Source organism: Taudactylus pleione, unplaced genomic scaffold, assembly GCF_031769625.1.
Source record: "Taudactylus pleione unplaced genomic scaffold, aTauple2 ptg000350l, whole genome shotgun sequence".
NCBI classification, from domain to species: Eukaryota; Metazoa; Chordata; class Amphibia; order Anura; family Myobatrachidae; genus Taudactylus; species Taudactylus pleione.
The window spans coordinates 2229708-2251735 of record NW_028284751.1 but is presented as its reverse complement, the minus strand read 5'-3'; the positions used below and the strand labels follow the sequence as shown (position 1 = coordinate 2251735).

General features: G+C 42.9%; 1 protein-coding gene across 3 annotated transcripts in view; it reads right to left on the bottom strand.

Annotated features, from left to right (window-relative positions):
- WDHD1 (WD repeat and HMG-box DNA binding protein 1) overlaps positions 1 to 21941 on the bottom strand; it is an 80183-nt gene extending 58242 nt beyond the window's left edge. For 2 of the 3 annotated variants that reach the window (XM_088444140.1, XM_088444142.1), the window contains exons 1-4: positions 21769 to 21941; positions 5646 to 5733; positions 4838 to 4949; positions 1414 to 1565 (exon numbers count right to left, since the gene is read on the bottom strand). In XM_088444140.1, coding sequence (XP_088300266.1) covers positions 1414 to 1565; positions 4838 to 4949; positions 5646 to 5722 — 341 coding nt within the window. In that variant the 5' untranslated portion in view covers positions 5723 to 5733; positions 21769 to 21941. The other variant, XM_088444141.1, reaches the window with a different exon arrangement.
- Between the last annotated feature and the right edge of the window lie 87 nt (positions 21942 to 22028).

Genomic DNA, 22028 nt, shown 5'->3' with positions numbered 1-22028 from the left:
CATTTTATACCAAAAGGAAACTACCCTTTGTAATGGCTGTCAGGGTTAGATGAAAAAATAATAATAATTATATATGTTTTTTTATTCTTTTTTTATTTTATTCTTAAATGAAGTGAAAAGTAAAAAATATAAAAGACAAAAAACATTATGATCAAAAATGAATCCATTTTGTGAAAGTAATAATTGGCTACATGGTAACAAAAGAAAGCCCCATCTGTCCAGAGTAATGATAGAACCCACCGCCATGATCTCACTACATAGAGCAGACAGCAGCCACACAGATTTGGTGATGTGATCAATGGGGGCATAACATATATTCCTACACTCAATGCTGACATTATAAATATGGCAGAGACCATTATAATCACATGCAGGATCAGCAACCAGGTAAGAAGGGCGGTAGCGATGCCCCACCTAATACACTTGTGTTACTCAGTAGTTTATAAGGCAGGGGGATAACAGAACAAGATGCCTCATACAACAAACTCATTCATTTCATTTTCTTAACATGTAAAAATCACTATTCAATGTTTAGTCCATAATGTTAAAAAAAACAAAAAACCATTTGCGATTTTCTCGCTTTCAGTTCCAAACAGCAATTTTACAAGGGCAGGAGGTCACTTCCTGATTACCCAATGCTTAGGTACGGAATCGGTATTTAATGCCGGCTGTCGGGGTGCCTCCTGTCACAATACCGACAGCGGCATCCCAATGGTTGGTATCCCAACAGGGGTAGGGTAAGTAAACTTACTCTCCCCCCCTTCTCCACCTAACTTCCCTTCTTGTAGCCTAACCCTAACCCTCCCCACACCCTAAGCCTCCCCGTTAGTGCCTAAACCTAAGTCTCCCCCCTTCGTGCCTAACCCTCTTTTATTGTAGCCTAACCCTCCCCACCCCGCACTCTATCGCTCACACTGTTAGTCCCTAAACCTAAGTCTCCCCCCTTCGTGCCTAACCCTGCTTTCTTGTAGCCTAGCCCTAACCCCCCCAGTGCTGCCAAACCCTAATCTCCCCCCAAAAAAATGCTAACCCCACTACGCTCCCTAAACCTAACCCTCCCCCCTGCGGCTAACACTAAGGGCGCCCTGGACTTTCCTTGTTAGGGCAGGCGTCCTTCAGTGTTCCGGCATCGGGATTAAGAGAGGAGTTGGTATTTCGACACCTTTCTTAAGTCCTGTGTCGGGCTTCCTCCCTCGGGCTTTAGAACTACATCCCTTAGGTATATACCCTGGCATGGACTGTGTGTCCAGGATTCAATGACTACTCCCAAAACTCTCATGTCATAGGAACAATAGGGATCAATGATTATTTTCTACTTCCTGTGGCTCTGAGTCCTAGGCTTACATTGGACTGCGATTATTATCTGATAGCCTCCTATTGGATCGCGGTGACCGCAAACCCGCATACACTTACCCAGAGCCAGCTGCAATTTTGGTGCCGTCAGTGTTAAATACCACATGATTCGCACAGGCGGTGAAACGCGTCAGTATTCCATCCGGGTCGCCGCCTGGAAAGGTGTGCATCTGAATCGTATTATTGGACGTTGCGGTGACTACTTTGCCATTCTGTGACAAAAACAGACAAGTACATAATCAGAACTCTGCATATATTTTTAAATGAGCTACAACAAGATTCAGTCACAGTCAGCTAATGACAACGCAAATATGGCACTGTCACAGTGCTGCATGTAAAATATAACAGGATAAAATACAATGCTGGAAAAATCATTAGAGCCTATTATTTTCTGAGTAATAAATTAAGAGAATCCGTTTGTATGCCATACCCAATTTCCAAAAAGGTATGGCATACAGCTAGGAGCTGACTGGTTGGTACTTATCTTCCTCCACTTTATCTCTCTCCGAGGCTTAGTGAATAGACCCCTAAGAGCTCAGTGAAAACCAACTGTCCGTGCTCTTACTTACACTCTACAGTACGCCTTTTATGCGCTATAGGAGGATAGGGATGCGGTTCTGTAAAATGAGCAGGTCTCACAGAACCCACTGCAGACAAGAGGAGCTGGTTGTGTCTTCAAATCTGATCGCTGTCAGCACAACCGGCCTTTGCCTTTAGCAAGAGCCACCCAACCTGGGTGTCTCCTCATAGCTTCAGGCCCAATATAATGTTTCCCAGCTGCCTGTATTTGGACCGGCAAGCTGCCAGCTCCCTCTCAGCAGTGGAGCTGAGCAGTTCCCTGACTGGTACTCACCCTCCCCAAACAGTTCTGCATACCATGTGGCCAGTGTGGTCACCGAGGCACCCAATCTCCCTGCCCCTGAACCTGGCGGTAGTGTGGTTCCATTTGCTTTCCCTGTCTTCTTGCGGCTGTTCTTGCTCCCTGCACTGCCACTACCTAACCGACTGTGACCCGATTATTGGCTGATGAAGGACATTCCTCTGTCCCCACGGTGACCAGTGCATCCTCTGTCACAACGGTGACCATCGTGAGGAAGTGTCTGGCTTTGAGGCCACCACAACTCTTCTCCGGTAATTTTTGATGTAAACCCTTACCTCCCACACAGTGTCACCATTGGAGGTCTTTCTTATCTATTTCTTCATTTTGCATCTGTGTCGCATCGAAGCTGCATCCAAAGTCTCTTATAGTGTTTTGGGCACTGAATAAAGTCACAAATCAAAGACAACACTGGATGGTAGGGTGCATGGCGCAAGCCACCCGTATCGGTCCTCGGACTTTTGCCCACCCCTTCCCATGTAATCGCCCGAGCCGCACACTGCTGTTGCATGCAAAGCCAGCAGGAGTGTCCATGGTACTCGTGCATTGTACTTTTGCCGAAATTAGAAGCCAATTCAGAACAATATTGCATGGTGCACCTTTGATTTATCTGTGGTGCGCCATATGGAGCTATTTGGCCCGATTTGAAGACACGTGTGCGTTTACACATCTGTGAAGAGAAATTTATAACACTCCTCTTCCCTACAGGCCTAGTGCATACAAACTGTGAGCATATGATTTAGTGCCCCTTGTTTCCTAAACTATACCACAAACCTCTTTAGGGTAAAATATTAAAGTTCCTGAAAGTGCAGAAACTTCTGTGCACCGATTAAATAAAGCTTCAGCATCAGGCACTACAGAAGTGTTTTCAATATTAAATAAACTTGATGTGGCTAAGTCAGAGGTGCATTTATAGGGCCTGTGGGGGGAGGGAGGGTTAGATGGGCATTTAAGGGCACATGGAGAGGTCTGAGGTGCATTTAGAGGACCTGTGGTGAGCCCAAAAAGCTCTTTCATTATTTCTCTCAAATGGCTTTAAAGATTTACACCAAGCCTTGCTGTATGACGGGACCAAGAAACAATGAGTTACAGGTAAATTTGTTAAATAATGGGTTCCCGCGACCCACATAATTCTCGTTCACGGGCCGTGACACAAACATCTAAAAGAAAATGCATAATTTGTTGTCCTAGCAAATAAAACAAGGGTCATATAAGCACATTATTACAGCAGCTAGGGACATACTGTAATGAAACTGATGCAGGAGTGCTGCCTTGCGTCTATTCTATACATTGGTTACCAGCCGGAAAAGACCAGGAGAGATAAACTGGGCAACCACTCAATACAGCGTCTAAATAAACGCGGGAAAATTAGAGCTGACGTTCTCTACAACCTTAGCAGAAGGAAAAACGTGTAGCGAATTAGCCCAATGCCGCAGGCAAATAGCGTTTGTATTGTAAAAATACAGAAACCATACTGCAATAGATTTATATATTCAAAAAGTCGTTAACAGGTTTCCTAGAAGAGAATGGGGTAGATGTATTATAGCCGCACTTAACGTGCCGCTATAATGCTTCCTGCTACGCCTCTTTACCGAGGCGAAGCTGGAAGCACTACCGATGAGATGTATGAACATCTCATCGGCCGGAGCGGGGTAACGAAAACTCCCCCCCTCCGGCGCTACCCGCTAGTGACCACAACGCATCGGCCTAGTGCTGATGCGCTGTGTCTCAGTCCCGGCCGTCAGCACTGAGCATGCGCAGGATCTCACAAGTATCACGAGATCCCCGCGCGCAGCCTGGAGCCGGCAGCTGCCGCAGCACAGACAGCGCTGTCCCTGTTGTGGGGATAGGGAAGCGCCAGGCTGTAGCTGTTGATAGCGACAGCTGCAGCCGGCCAAACGGTCAGGCGATATGACCGTTCATACATGGCCCAGGCTATCGCCGTTGCTATCTTGTAGATCGCAGCGCCGATAATGACAGGGGCACATAGCCAAACCCCCCGATCATACATCGGGTAGAAACGTTATCAGTGCACATAACATGCGCTGATACTGCTTCTGAGCTTCTTACATCTCCCCCAATATCCCAAAAAGCTTTTACTGAAGAACATGATACTCATCTCCTAGAGTACAGGGTGTTAGCACGTGGGAGACTAGCATCCAAACACTGATACAACAGACGAATGATACCGTACTGAAAACTTACATTTGGACATCTATACAAGATATTATTTAACAACGAGTGTTATTATTCACAACGAGTGATAAAACTCGCTGTATATGATAAATGGTGCTCCAGCCAATCAGCTCCCAACTGTCATTTTTCAAACAGATGACAGTTGGGAGCTGATTGGCTGGAGCACCATTTATCATATACCGCGAGTTTTATCACTCGTTGTGAATAACAACACTCGTTGTTAAATTAGGCTACTGATAAGTCGCCTCAAAAAAACCCGTCAGATTTGTGTTTCTTTTTCTTTTTTTTAAATCACTAATCATACAAATATAGGACACAAAAGATGCAACGTCAGAGGACCCAGCTCCAAACAACTACAAATGATCAATACGGCAGAAGCATGAGAGGCTTAATAAAACAAAGCGAGCTTACCTTTACCGCCAAGGAATACGCCTTTTCTCCAACGCTGATAGACTTCGGGTCATCGTCGTCTAAACTTTCCCAGATCCGAATGTCCCCGTCACTTCCGCAGGTCACCAGACATCTGGGGGAGACAGCACGTTATCTAATGGAGACGGGGTCTATCCCAGTATAGATGTGAATTAACATGACCAGTTTAAACAGATATGTGCTGTGCAACCGACCACTTCTATTTGTTAAGCTGGGTACACACCATACAGTATATCGTCCCAACGCGGATCATATACTGTGTACATGCCCGGCCATCATTCATTCGTCCCATCTGCTGTTCTGCCCATGAGGCGATGTAATGAATGACGCAGTGCTGTTACATTAAGCATGTAACCATACATTACACCAACGAAGGGCGGATCGTGCAGTCTGTACTGCGCACGTACACGCTGCACATAAGGTGCGTATCCAGATTTAGGGGTCTATTTACTAAACTGTGTTAAGAGATAAAGTGAACGGTGATAAGGTACCAGCCAATCAGCTCCTAACTGTCATTTTTTAAACAGCCTGTGACATGGCAGTTTAGGAGCTGATTGGCTGGTACCTTATCACCGTTCACTTTATCTCCTAACAGCTTAGTAAATAGACCCCTTAGTGATGACATCAGGTCTCTAGTGGTAGCACAATGATCACTTGATCCACATTCTTGATGCAAAAATAGATGGGATAGATTTGCCAGACAAGTCATAGATGAAAGCACCAGCAGCCACATTTCCTATATGTGCCAGCTACAGCGATCTCACTATAGAATGGCACCATTCCAGCTCACCTTCCAGCATCATCAAAAGTGACATCTGTGTGACCCTCGGGATGTCCGTACCGCATTGCCTTCTTTTCAGCAGGCATCTTCTAAAAGCCTAGGAAAGATTCATCATTAGCACTTAAATACATGGAAATAAAAAAAATAATAATGATAGTAATTGAAAATAAAAATTCCCTTAAAGACCACAGTGAACAAGAAAAAGAAACCACAATTAAGCTCTGAATATATGTAGGTAGAATGGAATTTGTGTACATACGTTTTCAGATCCTATACGAATAGTCCTTTGGGGGACACTGGGTATAAAAGAATAGGTAAAGCTTGGGCACTTTCAGAGTATAGAAAAGAATTACATTTGTGCCCCCCCCCTCCCTAAATCCTCTACAGCTGGAGAGCCACCAGTTACTGGACCTGCACAGCCCGGGACAGGGAAACCACAGAGCAGGGGGAGGTGACGTGTGGCATTGCCCACTGGGCATTTCTAAACTGCTGACATGAAGATGAACAGCCAGATCGCTGAAGTTTAAACTTGGATGGACAGAACTATTTGTATATCTGTGTGCTAATACAAGAAAAGATATGCAGGGAAACATCTGTATAATACACGCCGGCTGCATACAATGTATACATATTGTACATATAGTACACACACGCCGGCTGTATAGAATGTACACATATTGTACAGATAGTACATACACACCGGCTGCATAGTATGTATACATATTGTACATATAGTACACACACGCCGGCTGTATAGAATGTATACATATTCTACATATAGTACACACATGCCGGCTGCATACAATGTATACATATTGTACATATAGTACACACACGCCGGCTGTATAGAATGTATACATGTTGTACATATAGTACACACACGCCGGCTGTATAGAATGTATACATGTTGTACATATAGTACACACATGTCGGCGGTATAGAATGTATACATGTTGTACATATAGTACACACACGTCGGCTGCATACAATGTATACATATTGTACATATAGTACACACACGTCGGCTGCATACAATGTATACATATTGTACATATAGTACACACACGCCGGCTGCATAGTATGTATACATATTGTACATATAGTACACACACGCCGGCTGCATAGAATGTATACATATTGTACATATATAGCGTTCCCGCTAGGCTGTTTTAGCGGGGCGCGGCGCCCTGCCCTCCTTCTGGAGGGCAAAAAGCACCCTGCCCTCCAGGAGGAGGGCAAAAAGCGCCCTGCCCTCACAGCCTGCGGGAGCCGTTCTCACCCGCGGGACGCAGTGTCCCGCGGGTGGAGAAACATGCGGTGACCCGGTCACCGCCGGAGAATAGACGCCGGGCGCATGCGCCCGGCATCTATTCTCCGTCTGCAGGGCTTGGGGGCTGCCGGCGTGTCCGTAAGTGCCGGGCACGCCCCCAAGAGTGACGAAAAGGGGACGCGTCTTATAGACACGCCCCCTTTTCCGATGACCACGCCCCCTTCTCGGTCGCGCGCGCACTGGCATGCCCTCTCTAGCTCCGGCGCCCTGCCTCCCGCCGGAGCTAGAGGGAACACTACATATAGTACACACGCTGGCTGCATCAAATGTATACATATTGTACATATAGTACACACACACGCCGGCTGTATAGAATGTATACATATTGTACACACACGCCGGCTGTATAGAATGTATACATATTGTACATATAGTACACACACGCCGGCTGTATAGAATGTATACATATTGTACATATAGTACACACACGCCGGCTGCATAGAATGTATACATATTGTACATATAGTACACACACGCCGGCTGCATAGAATGTATACATATTGTACATATTGTACACACACGCCGGCTGTATAGAATGTATACATGTTGTACATATAGTACACACACGCCGGCTGTATAGAATGTATACATATAGTACACACATGCCGGCTGCATAGAATGTATACATATTGTACAGATAGTACACACACACCGGCTGCATAGAATGTATACATATTGTACCTATAGTACACACACCGGCTGTATAGAATGTATACATATTGTACCTATAGTACACACACACCGGCTGTAGAGAATGTATACATATTGTACACACACACCGGCTGTATAGAATGTATACATATTGTACATATAGTACACACACGCCGGCTGTATAGAATGTATACATAATGTACATATAGTACACACACCGGCTGTATAGAATGTATACATATTGTACATATAGTACACACACCGGCTGCATAGAATGTATACATATTGTACACACACACACCGGCTGTATACATACTGTACCTATAGTACACACACGCCGGCTACATAGAATGTATACATATAGTACACACATGCCGGCTGCATAGAATGTATACATATTGTACATATAGTACACACACCGGCTGTATAGAATGTATACATATTGTACCTATAGTACACACACACCGGCTGTATAGAATGTATACATATTGTACACACACGCCGGATGTATAGAATGTATACATATTGTACAGATCGTACACACACACCGGCTGCATACAATGTATACATATTGTACATATAGTACACACACCGGCTGTATAGAATGTATACATATTGTACACACACGCCGGCTGTATAGAATGTATACATATAGTACACACACGCCGGCTGTATAGAATGTATACATATTGTACACACACCGGCTGCATAGAATGTATACATATTGTACACACACGCCGGCTGTATAGAATGTATACAGATAGTACACACACGCCGGCTGTATAGAATGTATACATATTGTACATATAGTACACACACGCCGGCTGTATAGAATGTATACATTTTGTACATATAGTACACACACGCCGGCTGTAAAGAATGTATACATATTGTACACGCACGCCGGCTGTATAGAATGTATACATGTTGTACATATAGTACACACAAGCCGGCTGTATAGAATGTATACATGTTGTACAGATAGTACACACACACGCCGGCTGTATAGAATGTATACATGTTGTACAGATAGTACACACACGCCGGCTGTATAGAATGTATACATGTTGTACCTATAGTACACACACACCGGCTGTATAATGTATACATATTGTACCTATAGTACACACACACCGGCTGTATAGAATGTATACATATTGTACACACACGCCGGCTGTATAGAATGTATACATATTGTACATATAGTACACACATGCCGGCTGCATAGAATGTATACATATTGTACCTATAGTACACACACACCGGCTGTATAATGTATACATATTGTACCTATAGTACACACACACCGGCTGTATAGAATGTATACATATTGTACACACACGCCGGCTGTATAGAATGTATACATATTGTACAGATAGTACACACATGCCGGCTGTATAGAATGTATACATATTGTACAGATAGTACACACACGCCGGCTGTATAGAAAGTATACATATAGTACACACACGCCGGCTGTATAGAATGTATACATATTGTACATATAGTACACACACGCCGGCTGTATAGAATGTATACATATTGTACATATAGTACACACACCGGCTGCATACAATGTATACATATTGTACATATAGTACACACACGCCGGCTGTATAGAATGTATACATATTGTACATATAGTACACACACGCCGGCTGTATAGAATGTATACATATTGTACACACAAGCCGGCTGTATAGAATGTATACATGTTGTACATATAGTACACACACGCCAGCTGTATAGAATGTATACATGTTGTACATATAGTACACACACGCCGGCTGTATAGAATGTATACATATTGTACATATAGTACACACACGCCGGCTGTATAGAATGTATACATATTGTACATATAGTACACACCGGCTGTATAGAATGTATACATATTGTACCTATAGTACACACACACACACCGGCTGTATAAAATGTATACATATTGTACACACACCGGCTGCATAGAATGTATACATATTGTACCTATAGTACACACACGCCGGCTGCATAGAATGTATACATATTGTACATATAGTACACACACGCCGGCTGTATAGAATGTATACATATTGTGCACACACGCCGGCTGTATAGAATGTGTACATATTGTACACACACACCGGCTGTATAGAATGTGTACATGTTGTACAGATAGTACACACACACCGGCTGTATAATGTATACATATTGTACCTATAGGACATACACACCGGCTGTATAGAATGTATACATATTGTACACACACGCCGGCTGTATAGAATGTATACATATTGTACAGATAGTACACACACGCCGGCTGTATAGAATGTATACATATAGTACACACACGCCGGCTGTATAGAATGTATACATATTGTACATATAGTACACACACACCGGCTGTATAGAATGTATACATATTGTACAGATAGTACACACGCCGGCTGTATAGAATGTATACATATTATACATATAGTACACACGCCGGCTGTATAGAATGTATACATATTATACATATAGTACACACACGCCGGCTGTATAGAATGTATACATATAGTACACACACGCCGGCTGTATAGAATGTGTACATATTGTACACACACGCCGGCTGTATAGAATGTGTACATATTGTACACACACGCCGGCTGTATAGAATGTGTACATGTTGTACCTATAGTACACACACACCGGCTGTATAATGTATACATATTGTACATATAGTACACACGCCGGCTGTATAGAATGTATACATATTGTACAGATAGTACACACACACCGGCTGTATAGAATGTATACATATAGTACACACACGCCGGCTGTATAGAATGTGTACATATTGTACACACACGCCGGCTGTATAGAATGTGTACATATTGTACACACACGCCGGCTGTATAGAATGTGTACATGTTGTACCTATAGTACATACACACCGGCTGTATAGAATGTATACATATTGTACATATAGTACACACGCCGGCTGTATAGAATGTATACATATTGTACAGATAGTACACACACACCGGCTGTATAGAATGTATACATATAGTACACACACGCCGGCTGTATAGAATGTATACATATTGTACATATAGTACACACACGCCGGCTGTAAAGAATGTATACATATTGTACATATAGTACACACGCCGGCTGTATAGAATGTATACATATTATACATATAGTACACACACGCCGGCTGTATAGAATGTATACATATTGTACACACAAGCCGGCTGTATAGAATGTATACATGTTGTACATATAGTACACACACCGGCTGTATAGAATGTATACATGTTGTACATATAGTACACACACGCCGGCTGTATAGAATGTATACATATTGTACATATAGTACACACACGCCGGCTGTATAGAATGTATACATATTGTACATATAGTACACACACGCCGGCTGTATAGAATGTATACATGTTGTACAGATAGTACACACCAGCTGTATAGAATGTATACATATTGTACACACACCGGCTGCATAGAATGTATACATATTGTACCTATAGTACACACATGCCGGCTGTATAGAATGTATACATGTTGTACATATAGTACACACACGCCGGCTGTATAGAATGTATACATATTGTACCTATAGTACACACACGCCGGCTGTATAGAATGTATACATGTTGTACATATAGTACACACACACTGGCTGCATAGAATGTATACATATTGTACATATAGTACACACACGCCGGCTGTATAGAATGTATACATGTTGTACATATAGTACACACACGCCGGCTGTATAGAATGTATACATATTGTACCTATAGTACACACACGCCGGCTGTATAGAATGTATACATATTGTACCTATAGTACACACACGCCGGCTGTATAGAATGTATACATGTTGTACAGATAGTACACACCGGCTGTATAGAATGTATACATATTGTACACACACCGGCTGCATAGAATGTATACATATTGTACCTATAGTACACACACGCCGGCTGTATAGAATGTATACATATTGTACCTATAGTACACACACGCCGGCTGTATAGAATGTATACATATTGTACCTATAGTACACACACGCCGGCTGTATAGAATGTATACATGTTGTACATATAGTACACACACGCTGGCTGTATAGAATGTATACATATTGTACACACACACCGGCTGTATAGAATGTATACATGTTGTACATATTGTACACACACACCGGCTGTATAGAATGTATACATATTGTACACACACACCGGCTGTATAGAATGTATACATATTGTACCTATAGTACACACACGCCGGCTGTATAGAATGTATACATGTTGTACATATAGTACACACACACTGGCTGCATAGAATGTATACATATTGTACCTATAGTACACACACGCCGGCTGTATAGAATGTATACATGTTGTACATATAGTACACACACGCCGGCTGTATAGAATGTATACATATTGTACCTATAGTACACACACGCCGGCTGTATAGAATGTATACATATTGTACATATAGTACACACACGCCGGCTGTATAGAATGTATACATGTTGTACAGATAGTACACACCGGCTGTATAGAATGTATACATATTGTACACACACCGGCTGCATAGAATGTATACATATTGTACCTATAGTACACACACGCCGGCTGTATAGAATGTATACATATTGTACCTATAGTACACACACGCCGGCTGTATAGAATGTATACATATTGTACCTATAGTACACACACGCCGGCTGTATAGAATGTATACATGTTGTACATATAGTACACACACACTGGCTGCATAGAATGTATACATATTGTACCTATAGTACACACACGCCGGCTGTATAGAATGTATACATATTGTACCTATAGTACACACACGCCGGCTGTATAGAATGTATACATGTTGTACATATAGTACACACACTCTGGCTGCATAGAATGTATACATATTGTACATATAGTACACACACACTCTGGCTGTATAGAATGTATACATATTGTACATATAGTACACCCACGCCGGCTGTATAGAATGTATACATGTTGTACATATAGTACACACACACTGGCTGCATAGAATGTATACATATTGTACCTATAGTACACACACGCCGGCTGTATAGAATGTATACATGTTGTACCTATAGTACACACACTGGCTGCATAGAATGTATACATATTGTACCTATAGTACACACACGCCGGCTGTATAGAATGTATACATATAGTACACACACGCTGGCTGTATAGAATGTATACATATTGTACACACACACCGGCTGTATAGAATGTATACATATTGTACCTATAGTACACACACGCCGGCTGTATAGAATGTGTACATGTTGTACATATAGTACACACACGCCGGCTGTATAGAATGTATACATATTGTACCTATAGTACACACACGCCGGCTGTAGTGATTACTCTAGGTCCAACATGGGGCAGGGCGTCGGACCTTAAAAAAGGCACTAGCGTGTGGCCGAAAAGGAGGTGCAGCCACGAGAAAAGGGGAGTGTCCTTAATATGCGGCCCCTTTTCACCTGTCTTAGGGGCGTGCACACGTCATCTATTCACCGCCGATGAGCGCTCACTGCATATTTTCTGCATACATACAGCAGTGATCAAGTATATGCACTTCAGGTATGGACCAGCTGCTACTACTTTAAGCTGCGATCTACCATTGCACCCTCCCTACCCCCAGCACTGCCTGCCCCTAACCTCCTTCTTGCCTCCCAGTACTGCCCCAGCTGCTATCTACCCTTGCTCCCTCCCTACCCCAAATTCTCCCTGCCTTTACCCTCAACTGCTGCTTGCCCTTAACCCCCTCTACCCCAACTGCTTCCTGCCCTCACCCTCCATAATATGTGATGGGACCCAGAATCAGTGGAGTAGGACCCACATTATTTAAAGTGAGAGTTCCCTGAGACCCACAAATGTTTTAGCTCAGCGTGATCACTGATATATTACACACACACGCCGGCTGTATACAGTGTATATATAGTACACACACACGCCGGCTGTATACAGTGTATATATAGTACACACACACGCCAGCTGTATACAGTGTATATATAGTACACACACACGCCGGCTGTATACAGTGTATATATAGTACACACACACGCCGGCTGTATACAGTGTATATATAGTACACACACACGCCGGCTGTATACAGTGTATATATAGTACACACACACACCAGCTGTATACAGTGTATATATAGTACACACACACACCAGCTGTATACAGTGTATATATAGTACACACACACACCAGCTGTATACAGTGTATATATAGTACACACACACACACCAGCTGTATACAGTGTATATATAGTACACACACACACACACCAGCTGTATACAGTGTATATATAGTACACACACACACACACCAGCTGTATACAGTGTATATATAGTACACACACACACCGGCTGTATACAGTGTATATATAGTACACACACACACCGGCTGCATACAGTGTATATATAGTACACACACACACACCGGCTGCATACAGTGTATATATAGTACACACACACACACCGGCTGCATACAGTGTATATATAGTACACACACACACACCGGCTGCATACAGTGTATATATAGTACACACACACACACCGGCTGCATACAGTGTATATATAGTACACACACACACCGGCTGCATACAGTGTATATATAGTACACACACACACACACCGGCTGCATACAGTGTATATATAGTACACACACACACACCGGCTGCATACAGTGTATATATAGTACACACACACACACACACCGGCTGCATACAGTGTATATATAGTACACACACACACACACCGGCTGCATACCGTGTATACAGTCAGGTGCATAAATATTGGGACATTGACAGAATTTTAAAATGTTGGCCTCTATTCTCCACCACAATGGCTTTGATATGAAACAAACAAAATGTGCTTTAACTGCAGACTTTCAGATTTAATTTGAGGGTAATTACATCCAAATCAGGTGAACGGTGTAGGAATTACAACGGTTTCTATATGTGCCTCCCACTTGTTAAGGGGCCAAAAGTAATGGGACTATCAACTCAAAAGCTGTTTCATGGACAGGTGTGGGCTATTCCCTCGTTATTTCATTATCAATTAAGCAGGTAAAAGGTCTGGAGTTGATTCACATTAGGTGTGGCCAAATCAACTGTTTGGAACAGTCTTAAAAAGAAAGAACGCACCGGAGAGCTCAGCAACACCAAAAAACCCGGAAGACCACGGAAAACAACTGTGGTGGATGACAGAAGAATTATTTCCCTGGTGAAGAAAAACCCCTTCACAACAGTTGGCCAAATCAAGAACACTCTCCAGGAGGTAGGTGAATATGTGTCAAAGTCAACAATCAAGAGAAGACTTCACAAGAGTGAATATAGAGGGTTCACCACAAGATGTAAACCATTGGTGAGCCACAAAAACAGGAAGACCAGATTAGAGTTTGCCAAACAACATCTAAAAAAGCCATTACAGTTCTGGAACAACAGCCTATGGACAGATGAGACAAAGATCAAGAGTGATGGGAAGAGTATGGAGAAGGAAAGGAATTGCTCATGATCCAAAGCATACCACCTCATCAGTGAAGCATGGTGGTGGTAGTGTCATGGCGTGGGCATGTATGGCTGCCAATGGAACTGGTTCCCTTGTATTTATTGATGATGTGACTGCTGACAAAAGCAGCACAATGAATTCTGAAGTGTTTCGGGCAATATTATATGCTCATATTCAGTCAAATGCTTCAGAACTCATTGGACGGCACTTCACAGTGCAGATGGACAATGACCCGAAGCATACTGCAAAAGCAACCAAAGAGTTTTTTAAGGCTAAAAAGTGGAATGTTATGCAATGGCCAAGTCAGTCCCCTGACCTGAATCCGATTGAGCATGCATTTCACTTGATGAAGACAAAACTGAAGGGAAAATGCCCCAAGAACAAGCAGGAACTGAAGACATTTGCAGTAGAGGCCTGGCAGAGCATCACCAGGGATGAAACCCAGTGTCTGGTGATGTCTATGCGTTCCAGACTTCAGGCTGTAATTGCCTGCAAAGGATTTGCAACAAAGTACTAAAAAGGAAAAGTTAGATTTAGGATTGTTTAGTTTGTCCCATTACTTTTGGCCCCTTAAAAAGTGGGAGGCGCATATAGAAACCGTTGTAATTCCTACACCGTTCACCTGATTTGGATGTAATTACCCTCAAATTAAATCTGAAAGTCTACAGGTAAAGCACATCTTGTTTGTTTCATTTCAGAGCCATTGTGGTGGTGAATAGAGGCCAAAATATGAAAATTCTGTCAATGTCCCAATATTTATGCACCTGACTGTATATAGTACACACACACACCGGCCGCATACAGTGTATATATAGTACACACACAAGGCCGCATACAGTGTATATATAGTACAGACACACTGGCCGCATACAGTGTATATATAATACACACGCCGGCCGCATACAGTGTATATATAGTACACACACACCGGCCGCATACAATGTATATATAATACACGCGCCGGCTGCATACAATGTATATATAGTACACGCGCCGGCTGCATACAATGTATATATAGTGCACGCCGGCTGCATACAATGTATATATAGTGCACGCCGGCTGCATACAATGTATATATAGTGCACGCCGGCTGCATACAATGTATATATAGGGCACGCCGGCTGCATACAATGTATATATAGGGCACGCCGGCTGCATACAATGTATATATAGGGCACGCCGGCTGCATACAATGTATATATAGGGCACGCCGGCTGCATACAATATATATATATATATATATATATATAGTACACACATCGGCTGCATACAATATATATATATATATATATATATATATATAGTACGCACATCGGCTGCATACAATGTATATATAGAGCAAACCGGCTGTATACAATGTATATATAGTACACACATCGGCTGCATACAATGTATATATAGTGCACACCGGCTGCATACAATGTATACATAGGGCACACCGGCTGCATACAATGTATACATAGGGCACACCGGCTGCATACAATGTATACATAGGGCACACCGGCTGCATACAATGTATACATAGGGCACACCGGCTGCATACAATGTATACATAGGGCACACCGGCTGCATACAATGTATACATAGGGCACACCGGCTGCATACAATGTATACATAGGGCACACCGGCTGCATACAATGTATACATAGGGCACACCGGCTGCATACAATGTATACATAGGGCACACCGGCTGCATACAATGTATACATAGGGCACACCGGCTGCATACAATGTATACATAGGGCACACCGGCTGCATACAATGTATACATAGGGCACACCGGCTGCATACAATGTATACATAGGGCACACCGGCTGCATACAATGTATACATAGGGCACACCGGCTGCATACAATGTATACATAGGGCACACCGGCTGCATACAATGTATACATAGGGCACACCGGCTGCATACAATGTATACATAGGGCACACCGGCTGCATACAATGTATACATAGGGCACACCGGCTGCATACAATGTATACATAGGGCACACCGGCTGCATACAATGTATACATAGGGCACACCGGCTGCATACAATGTATACATAGGGCACACCGGCTGCATACAATGTATACATAGGGCACACCGGCTGCATACAATGTATACATAGGGCACACCGGCTGCATACAATGTATACATAGGGCACACCGGCTGTATACAATGTATATATACTGCACACCGGCTGTATACAATGTATATATAGGGCACACCGGCTGTATATATAGGGCACACCGGCTGTATACAATATATATATAGTACACACATCGGCTGCATACAATGTATATATAGTGCACACATCGGCTGCATACCATGTATATATATAGTGCACACCGGCTGCATACAATGTATATATAGAGCACACCGGCTGCATACAATGTATATATAGAGCAAACCGGCTGTATACAATGTATATATAGTACACACATCGGCTGCATACAATGTATATATAGTGCACACCGGCTGCATACAATGTATATATAGGGCACACCGGCTGCATACAATGTATATATAGGGCACACCGGCTGCATACAATGTATATATAGGGCACACCGGCTGCATACAATGTATATATAGGGCACACCGGCTGCATACAATGTATATATAGGGCACACCGGCTGCATACAATGTATATATAGGGCACACCGGCTGCATACAATGTATATATACTGCACACCGGCTGTATACAATGTATATATAGGGCACACCGGCTGTATATATAGGGCACACCGGCTGTATACAATATATATATATAGTACACACATCGGCTGCATACAATGTATATATAGGGCACACCGGCTGTAGACAATGTATATATAGTACACACATCGGCTGCATACAATGTATATATAGTGCACACCGGCTGTATACAATGTATATATAGTACACACATCGGCTGCATACAATGTATATATAGGACACACCGGCTGCATACAATATATATATATAGTACACACCGGCTGCATACAATATATATATATAGTACACACATCGGCTGCATACAATGTGTATATATAGGGCACACCGGCTGCATACAATGTATATATAGGCACACCGGCTGTATACAATGTGTATATATAGGGCACACCAGCTGTATACAATGTGTATATAGGGCACACCGGATGCATACAATGTATATATAGGGCACACCGGCTGCATACCATGTATATATAGTACACACATCGGCTGCATACCATGTATATATAGTGCACACCGGCTGCATACAATGTATATATAGGGCACACCGGCTGTATGCAATGTGTATATATAGGGCACACCGGCTGCATACAATGTATATATAGGGCACACCGGCTGCATACAATGTATATATAGGGCACACCGGCTGCATACCATGTATATATAGGGCACACCGGCTGCATACCATGTATATATAGTACACACACCGGCTGCATACCATGTATATATAGTACACACATCGGCTGCATACCATGTATATATATATAGTGCACACCGGCTGCATACAATGTATATATAGAGCACACCGGCTGCATACAATGTATATATAGAGCAAACCGGCTGTATACAATGTATATATAGTACACACATCGGCTGCATACAATGTATATATAGTGCACACCGGCTGCATACAATGTATATATAGTGCACACCGGCTGCATACAATGTATATATAGGGCACACCGGCTGCATACAATGTATATATAGGGCACACCGGCTGCATACAATGTATATATAGGGCACACCGGCTGCATACAATGTATATATAGGGCACACCGGCTGTATACAATGTATATATACTGCACACCGGCTGTATACAATGTATATATAGGGCACACCGGCTGTATATATAGGGCACACCGGCTGTATACAATATATATATATAGTACACACATCGGCTGCATACAATGTATATATAGGGCACACCGGCTGTAGACAATGTATATATAGTACACACATCGGCTGCATACAATGTATATATAGTGCACACCGGCTGTATACAATGTATATATAGTACACACATCGGCTGCATACCATGTATATATAGTGCACACCGGCTGCATACAATGTATATATAGGACACACCGGCTGCATACAATATATATATATAGTACACACATCGGCTGCATACAATGTGTATATATAGGGCACACCGGCTGCATACAATGTATATATAGGGCACACCGGCTGTATACAATGTGTATATATAGGGCACACCGGCTGTATACAATGTGTATATAGGGCACACCGGCTGCATACAATGTATATATAGGGCACACCGGCTGCATACAATGTATATATAGGGCACACCGGCTGCATACCATGTATATATAGTACACACATCGGCTGCATACCATGTATATATAGTGCACACCGGCTGCATACAATGTATATATAGGGCACACCGGCTGTATGCAATGTGTATATATAGGGCACACCGGCTGTATGCAATGTGTATATATAGGGCACACCGGCTGTATACAATGTATATATAGTACACACATCGGCTGCATACCATGTATATATAGTGCACACCGGCTGCATACAATGTATATATAGGACACACCGGCTGCATACAATATATATATATAGTACACACATCGGCTGCATACAATGTGTATATATAGGGCACACCGGCTGCATACAATGTATATATAGGGCACACCGGCTGCATACAATGTATATATAGGGCACACCGGCTGTATACAATGTGTATATATAGGGCACACCGGCTGTATACAATGTGTATATAGGGCACACCGGCTGCATACAATGTATATATAGGGCACACCGGCTGCATACAATGTATATATAGGGCACACCGGCTGCATACCATGTATATATAGTACACACATCGGCTGCATACCATGTATATATATATAGTGCACACCGGCTGCATACAATGTATATATAGAGCACACCGGCTGCATACAATGTATATATAGAGCAAACCGGCTGTATACAATGTATATATAGTACACACATCGGCTGCATACAATGTATATATAGTGCACACCGGCTGCATACAATGTATATATAGTGCACACCGGCTGCATACAATGTATATATAGGGCACACCGGCTGCATACAATGTATATATAGGGCACACCGGCTGCATACAATGTATATATAGGGCACACCGGCTGCATACAATGTATATATAGGGCACACCGGCTGCATACAATGTATATATAGGGCACACCGGCTGTATACAATGTATATATACTGCACACCGGCTGTATACAATGTATATATAGGGCACACCGGCTGTATATATAGGGCACACCGGCTGTATACAATATATATATATAGTACACACATCGGCTGCATACAATGTATATATAGGGCACACCGGCTGTAGACAATGTATATATAGTACACACATCGGCTGCATACAATGTATATATAGTGCACACCGGCTGTATACAATGTATATATAGTACACACATCGGCTGCATACCATGTATATATAGTGCACACCGGCTGCATACAATGTATATATAGGACACACCGGCTGCATACAATATATATATATAGTACACACATCGGCTGCATACAATGTGTATATATAGGGCACACCGGCTGCATACAATGTATATATAGGGCACACCGGCTGTATACAATGTGTATATATAGGGCACACCGGCTGTATACAATGTGTATATATAGGGCACACCGGCTGTATACAATGTGTATATAGGGCACACCGGCTGCATACAATGTATATATAGGGCACACCGGCTGCATACAATGTATATATAGGGCACACCGGCTGCATACCATGTATATATAGTACACACATCGGCTGCATACCATGTATATATAGTGCACACCGGCTGCATACAATGTATATATAGGGCACACCGGCTGTATGCAATGTGTATATATAGGGCACACCGGCTGTATGCAATGTGTATATATAGGGCACACCGGCTGTATACAATGTATATATAGTACACACATCGGCTGCATACCATGTATATATAGTGCACACCGGCTGCATACAATGTATATATAGGACACACCGGCTGCATACAATATATATATATAGTACACACATCGGCTGCATACAATGTGTATATATAGGGCACACCGGCTGCATACAATGTATATATAGGGCACACCGGCTGTATACAATGTGTATATATAGGGCACACCGGCTGTATACAATGTGTATATAGGGCACACCGGCTGCATACAATGTATATATAGGGCACACCGGCTGCATACAATGTATATATAGGGCACACCGGCTGCATACCATGTATATATAGTGCACACCGGCTGCATACAATGTATATATAGGGCACACCGGCTGTATGCAATGTGTATATATAGGGCACACCGGCTGTATGCAATGTGTATATATAGGGCACACCGGCTGTATGCAATGTGTATATATAGGGCACACCGGCTGTATGCAATGTGTATATATAGGGCACACCGGCTGTATGCAATGTGTATATATAGGGCACACCGGCTGTATACAATGTGTATATAGTACACACCGACTGCAGTATCTCCGAGTCCTCTTCGAGAATTTTAACTTTCGCGGGAAAATTGTCAGCTGCTGGCGGGAAGCGGAGGACAAGTCTATAGCTCTGTGCCTAGAACTTACCACAGGAGAACAGACAAGGGGTCACACAGATGGAGAGGACAGGTCCGCCAGCAGCCGCTGCACTCCGGGGGAACCCACAGCAAGACTCGGGGTGACAGCGGCACTGAGGGACGCGGGGGTAACAGGAAGTGCGTTCCACGGCTCACACAGCATGGTGCGTTCCAAGCCTCGCTTCCGGCAGTCACGCCCAATACGCAAATGAGGGTGACGACACTGCGTGAGAGGCGGGAGCTCCCTGATGTTATATTATATTATTGTTA